Source organism: Scyliorhinus canicula, chromosome 4 (assembly GCF_902713615.1).
Source record: "Scyliorhinus canicula chromosome 4, sScyCan1.1, whole genome shotgun sequence".
NCBI lineage: Eukaryota > Metazoa > Chordata > Chondrichthyes > Carcharhiniformes > Scyliorhinidae > Scyliorhinus > Scyliorhinus canicula.
In genome coordinates, this window is record NC_052149.1 from 152,481,213 (window position 1) to 152,488,827 (window position 7,615).

Here is a 7,615-nt window from a genome sequence, read left to right on the forward strand (position 1 = left end):
ATTGTCAGAAACCATATTTGATCAGATGGTTAGTAATGAACAAGATAAGATGGTAGACGAATTGTCAGAAACCATGTTTGATCAGATGATTAGTCAAGAACCCTATTTGATCAGATGGGTAGCAAAGATCCAGAGCAGGTGGTGAATGAGGCGGATGACTTTAGTTCAAGCCATTTGGTTGAATTACAATAAAGAGATTCAGAGATAAAGAAGTTATAACAGTGTGGTAGTATGACTAGGGGTATTGCAGTACCTGGGAGTGTGAGCTGCTATTGGTGTAGAAGGCTCGCTGCCCATTGGCCCAATTGTTGTTTTCTCATTGGTCAAGAGGAAGGTAGCTCCGCCTATGAGGCGGAGTATATGAACCCGTGTTCCCCAGCAGCCAGGTAATTTCTGTACTCCTGCTGCTGGGCTCACTTCTTGTAGATTAAAGCCTTCGATTTGGACTACTCCTTCGTTTCTGTGTTCATTGATCGCACATCAAACAGAAAGCATATACATAAATGAAATCTGAGTGTATACCGGAATGTTATTAAATTAGAAATAATGTATTAATGAGAAAATGGAGACCTTTACATATTCAACAAGCAGTTGAGAACTGGGCAGACGTTCATCAAGTGGTATTGCTGGTGTGTTATAGAAAGAAGGTTTTGCGGGTAGCAAATGAGATTTCAGCAGGTCATTCAGGGGTAAGGAAAACTCAAGCTAAAATACAAATACATTTTTATTGGCCTGGACTGCATAAGGTTATTGGTGAATTTTGTCGTGCATGTCACACATGTTAGGTAATAGGGAAACTTGAGACGATAATCAAACCAGCGCTTTTAATACCCATTCCTGCATTCGCGGAGCCATTAAAAGCAAGATTTAGTGGGCCTTATCAGATCGAAAGGAAACTGAGTGAGGCAAATCCATAGAACCGTAGAATACCTACAGTGCGGAAGGAAGCCATTCGGCCCATCGGGTCTGCAAAGGTCCTCTGAAAGAGCACCTTACCCAGGCATATTCCCTATCCTAGTAATCCTGTAACCCCATCTAACCTGCACATCTTTGGAAACTAAGGGGCAATTTAGCACAGCCAATTCACCTAACCTGCACATCTTTGGACTGTGTGAGGAAGCAGGAGCACCCGAAGGAAACGCATGTAGACATGGGAGAAAATGCAAACTCCACACAGTCACCCAAGGCCAGAATTGAACCCGGGTCCCTGGTGCTGTGTGGTAGCAGTACTAACCACTGGATTGGATTGGATTTGTTTATTGTCACGTGTACCGAGGTACAGTGAAAAGTATTTTTCTGCAAGCAGCTCAACAGATCATTCAGTACATGGAAGAAAAGGGAATTAAACAGAATTCAAGAAAATACATGAGAATACATAATAGGGAACATAAGAGAGAGAGGTTAGTAATAATGTTAGCTTTAGAATTAATTTTTAAAAGGTTAGAACGAGTATAAATAAAGTTAAAAGTGGATCTGTTGGGGAGAGCTTGCAGAGAGTCGCCTCGCTCCGGCGCCATCATCTTGCACCTGTGCCACCGTGCCGCATTTGATCAGATCTCCAGACAGAAGGAGGACTCACAGAGAGTAGTGTCAGGCTAATATGCTAAAATGTTATTTTGATAGAGAAGGAAAAAAGAAGAAAGTGTTAGTCATTGTAACTCAGGGAGAAAAGATAATTCCAGACAATTCTGATTTTGATCTTCCTCAAATTAGATTGGAAAATGAGGAAATATTCAAAAATTGGGATAAATTATGGAGTTACATTCCGAAAGAAAATCAAGATGACCTGAAGGCGTCATTACAGTCACACAGGGCTCCACCCTGCTCTTTTTATACAGACACTATATACAAATTGAAGGAAAGTCAGTTGTCATGCCATCATAACGCAACAATTTTTTTTTGTTTATGTAACACACCTCACACTACTTCCAGCAGAATGGCAGGTAGCACAGTGGTTAGCACCATTGCTTCACAACGCCAGGGACACGGGTTTGATTCCTGGCTTGGGTCACTGCCTGTGCAGAGTCTACACGTTCTTCCTGAGTCTGCAGGGGTTTCCTCCGAGTTCTCCGGTTTCCTCCCACAAGTCCCGAAAGAGATGCTTGTTAGGTGAATTGGACATTCTGAATTCTCCCTCAGTGTACCTGAACAGGCGCCGGAGTGTGGCGACTAGGGGCTTTTCACAGTAACTTCATTGCAGTGTTAACATATCATAGAATCATAGAATCATAGAATTTCCAATGCCGAAGGAGGCCATCGGCCCATCAAGTCTGCATTGGCCCTTGGAAAGAGAACCCTGCTCAAGCCCCCGGCTCCATCCCTGCAACCCAGCAACCCCACCTAAACTTTTTGGACAGTAAGGGCAATTTAGCATGGCCAAACCACCTAACCCGCACATCCTTGGACTGTGGGAGGAAGCCGGAGCACCCACAGGAAACCCACACAGACACGGGGAGAACGTGCAGACTCTGCACAGACAGTGATCCAAGCCAGGAATCAAACCTGGGACCTGGAGCTGTGAAGCAACTGTGCTAACCACTGTGCTACCGTGCCACCCTTGTGAAACTAATTTTTTGTAAAACAAATTTAGAGTAGCCAATTATTGTTTCTTTTCCAATTAAGGGGCAATTTAGCATGGCCAATCCATCTTTGGGTTGTGGGGGTGAAACCCACGCAGACATTGACAGAATGTGCAAACTCCACACGGACAGTGACCCAGGGCCGGGATTCAAACCCCGGTCCTCAGTGCTATCTTTTGACACTAATAAAGATTATTATTATTAGAGATGAATTGTTTCTTAGAAGACTGTCTAGAGTGAGGTTTATGTTGCTGAAGCCCCACTTAGCACAGTCATTAGAAGATAAATGGTCCAGGCTGCAAATTAGTCATGATAGAGGTAGAGTGAGAGAAAGAAGCCTGAAGTTGAACCAGAATTTAAGGTGAAACATCAACATTATAAGTGGTTGAAGAGGCTGCCCAGATGAGCCATGAAAATATGTGGTCCTCGCACATATTTGCTCGAGATGTTTGGCAGTGGAAATGTTAGGTTTGTAAATATAAGATCATGTTTTACCATCAGAGGTTCACAAAGAGAAAGGGAGTTGGGAAAATGAGTCTGATAATTTAGATAGTTGGGATACATGTAGAATACCCCGAGTCAAACAGACACGTCTGACGAAGTAGAAAATCCAGTTCAAGGTCAAGGACAAATTCAGTCTTTGATGAAGAAAACATTTCCTCAGAATCTGGCCAAAATAGATCAAAGTTCTCGAAGTTTGATTTAAGAAAGGAGATATCCCCCTAGAAATACAAAACCAGTGGTTAAGAATCATCGAATCCCTACAGTGCAGAAGCAGGCCATTTGGACCATTTGGGATAATTTGTATCTGTAAATTAAAAACCGGGAACGTACACAAGTGGTATGGAAGTCGCATGATCTTTGTGCACCTTTTTCATTAAAGGGGGAAATGTTTAATAGCATCCTCTTGTGGCCATTTTGTATGAGTGTATATTAAAACTGGATTAAACTAGTTTCAGTTGGGTACTTGAACTCCTTGCCTCAGTCTCTTTTTGGCTTGCAACGGCACAGCATGAATAATGCCTTCATTTGTAACTAATCAAAAGACCATGAACTGAGCTCACATCAGGGGTTTTACTTTCCCTGAAATATCAAACCTCTATAGTGTATGACACTATCAATCAGGAGCTCTTTTGTGAGACAATTACTATAATTTTAAGATGGACGTTGGCTCTGGGTCACGGTCCGTGTGGAGTTTGCACATTCTCCCCGTGTTTGCGTGGGTTTCACCCCCACAACCCAAAAATGTGCAGGGTAGGTGGATTGGCCACGTTAAATTGCCCCTTAATTGGAAAAAAATTAACTGGGCACTCTAAATTTATTTTTAAAAAGGTGGACCTGGAGGATAAAAGATTGAAAATTCCACATCCAATGTATCCTTCCCCCTCACTTACCCTGGCTGGGATTCTCCTCTACCCGGCGGGGCAGGGGGTCCCGGCGTGTTGGAGTGGCGTGAACCACTCCGGCGCCGGGCCGCCCCAAAGGTGCGGAAATCTCCACACCTTTATGAAAATAAAATGAAATGAAAACACTGAAAACAATGAAATCACATTGAGGGGCTAGGCCCACGCTAGAGAGGTTCCCACTCCGCCGGCTGGCGTGAACGGCCTTTGGCGCGACGCCAGCCGGGGCAGAAAGGACTTTGCTGGCTGGCATGGTGAAGACCATGGCGAAGGCGGAAGAAAAAGAGTGCCCCCACGGCACAGGCCCACCCCCTGATTGGTGGGCCCCGATCGCGGGCCAGGCCACCTTGGGGGCACCCCCCAGGGCCAGATCCCCCCCCCCGGACCCCGGTGCCCGCCCTCGCCGCCAATCCGGCTGGTCAGGTAGGTGTTTTGATTCCCGCCGACAGGAGAGGCTTGTCAGCGGCGGGACTTCGGCCCATCGCGGGCCGGAGAATCACCGCAGGGGGTCCGCCGACCGGCGCCGCGCGATTCCCGCCCCCGCCGAATCTCGGGTGGCGGAGAATTCAGGACACGGCGGGGGCGGGATTGACGCCGGCCCCGGGCGATTCTCCGACCCGGCAGGGGGTTCGGAGAATCCCACCCCATGTTCTCTTTTACATTTCTAAACACAAAGAGGTCATTTAACCTCTGCTTAAAGTACCCCTATATAATAATCTAATAATCTTTATTGTCACAAGTAGGTTTACATTAACATTACAATGAAGTTACTGTGAAAAGCTCCCAGTCGCCACATTCCGGCACCTGTTCGGGTACACAGAGGGAGAATTCAGAATGACCAATTCACCCAACAGCACGTCTTTCGAACTTGTGGGAGGAAACCCACGCAGACACGGGCAGACTCCGCACAGACAGAGACCCAAGCTGGGAACCTAGGACCCTGGCTCTGTGAAGCAACAAAGCTAACCACTGTGCTAACCTGCCACATTTCAAATTCATTGAGGTTCCATGCTCAAAGAGGAATATTACAAATGTGAGGTACATTTTCAGACCCTTGAACATTGGAGAGTATCAGAGTTAAACCTATCTGTTCCTCACCTGATTTATTTTATGCCCACATGCACATTTTTCCAGAGGCATCACCAGATTGCAATCAGAAGTGGAAACAATGTGCAGGTCTGTCACCTTCATTGCTCAGGAGTAATAGCTGAAGTAATGGCCTGATTGAGATCAGCCAACACCACATGTCAATAAAACCAGAGGCATTCTCCTTTGCATAGTTAGGGGCATTGGTGTCTTACAGAAAATCTGGAAGTTAATTGATTTTACACAACAAACCCTTCCTTACCCATGGTCCATGACATAGTGAAGACCTGCCAGATTATTTCACGGCATAGGGTAACCGAACAAGTGGTTGACTGAGGGAAGTGAGGAAGAAATGGGTTATATGCAAAAGTTGTGAACTCCTGGACCACTTTGGGGTAGCACGGTAGCATTGTGGATAGCACAATTGCTTTACAGCTCCAGGGTCCCAGGTTCAATTCCCGGCTTGGGTCACTGTCTGTGCGGAGTCCAGATGTTCTCCCCGTGTGTGCGTGGGTTTCCGCCGGGTGCTCCGATTTCCCCCCACAGTCCAAAGATGTGCAGGTTTGGTAGATTGGTCATGCTAAATCACCCTTAGTGTTGGGTGGGGTTACTGGGTTATGGGGATAGGGTGGCAGTGTGGGGTTGGGTTGGATGCTCTTTCCAAGAGCCGGTGCAGACTCGATGGGCCGAATGGCCTCCTTCTGCACTGTAAATTCTATGTAATTAACCATATGACCTGACAGTGAAGAAAAGGCCCAAAACAAATTTACAGGTTAATTCTACAACTTAGTGACTTCCCATACAGATAGTTTTTAAGCTGATTTTTTTTTGTCTGCTGTACAGGGCTGGTCCCACCTCGACATAGAAAGGGTGCCAAGAAACACAACCAAAAACCAGAATTACCCGCAAGAAATATTAATTCCAAATCTTTTGTTGATTTGACCAATACTCAAGGCATCGTGAGCTACGAACTAGTATTTGATCACATACATTTTAAAATTTGATTGCTATAGTCACAATATGGGACAAACAGTTTTTTAAAAACACCTCTTGTTCACCACAGATGGCCCAAAGTCATTGTAATCATTGAGAGTGATCCACATATGTTTGAAGGATGCCAAACTTGTTAAAATCGAGGCTCCCACCCATACAGAATAGTTCCTTTCTGGCGGAGCGATGACTTTGACTTGTACTCCGCTGGGGGTGTGCAGCTTTATATCCTTGAGCAGGCGCTCCTCCATCCCTGGGAAGAGGGTGGAGCCGCCACATAGTAGCATGTTGCTAAAGAGTTCTTTGTGCAGTTGTTGCTCACATTTGGTAATACTGTTTAACATGAGCTTGTGAACTCCGGTTTCCTTCAATCCTAGACTGTCAGGCGTAAAGAGCAACTCTGGTGCTCCGAACAGTTCATTCTTGAGCATAATACGAGTGCCATCTGGCAGTTGGTACTCATGTTGGAGTTCTTCAGCTGGCTTCTTGCTCTCCAGTTTAGGATCAAGGGCGATGTAGGATAGTTTTTCCTTGATTTCTTGGACAATCTCTCTCTCCATTTTCTCAGAGAAAGTGTGGCCGTTTGTCAAAATGAGCCTCCAAAGTGTTTCGGTGATATCGCTTCCTGCCACGTTAAGCCTTTGTACAGCATCTGGAAGGTAGTAGCCCTCATAGATAGGCACGGCATCAGTTATTCCATATCCACTATCCAAAACTACGCCACGGGTACGGCCTGATGTATAAAGTGCTAATGTAGCTGGGATCGCGAGAAACATAGCCGGTACGGAAAATCCTTCAAACATGATTTCAGCCATCCTTTCTCGATTGAAGAACGATGTCAATGGGGCAGTGGTCAACAAAACTGGCCTCTCTTTCGATTTCACACGCAGTTCAAAACCATATATATATCTCCAGATCATCTCCATCTCCTCCCAGGATGTCACAATGCCACGTTCAATCGGATACTTCAAAGACAAAACATCTTTTCTGGCTTGGGCAGCTTTTCCAACGTAATAGTCTTTGAGGTTGGTATTACGTGATCCTTTTGCAGATTTGGAGCAGCCCACAATGGACGGTATAACTGATGTAGGGATGCTGTCACCGACTATTCCAGATTTGCAGAATCCAGATCCATTGTCAATGATCACAGCGGGGTTAGACATCATTTTGATCATGTTTCCAGATGCACAATGATATACAAAACACGTTGAGAGAAAACACTAGTTGATTTTAAGTTTCTACAATCTTTTGGGAATGGGGGAGGGGGGGCGGTTGTCAATTAATATATGTATCCTCAGCACAGGCAACTTCAGTCAGTGCACTCACTGCTTAAGGGGGAGGGGGCTTAAACAGCTCAGATTATTACATTGATGATGATGCCATAATGGACAGCCAGATGATCAGGGAAATGAGTCACTTAAATATTACCTGACAGCTACCCTATTCATGGGCTATGCTACGGTTGCAGGAGTTTGGATATAACAATATACCAACTAGTTAGCATGTTGAAGTAGGAGAGCACAACTGCGAGAACTTGAATTTATGATTACAGTACCA

The 7,615-nt window shown here is 45.3% G+C and overlaps 1 protein-coding gene across 1 annotated transcript; it reads right to left on the reverse strand.

Annotated features, from left to right (window-relative positions):
• Positions 1 to 6,045: 6,045 nt before the first annotated feature.
• LOC119965086 (actin, clone 302-like) lies at positions 6,046 to 7,386 on the reverse strand. Its single transcript, XM_038795367.1, has one exon. It carries the CDS (start codon positions 7,231 to 7,233, stop codon positions 6,106 to 6,108), a length of 1,128 nt encoding a protein of 375 aa, XP_038651295.1. The 5' UTR covers positions 7,234 to 7,386; the 3' UTR covers positions 6,046 to 6,105.
• Positions 7,387 to 7,615: the final 229 nt, after the last annotated feature.

Bases quoted from the DNA above. Each gene is read 5' to 3' on its own strand.
- LOC119965086 (XM_038795367.1), bottom strand. From the start codon at position 7,233: ATGATCAAAATGATGTCTAACCCCGCTGTGATCATTGACAATGGATCT.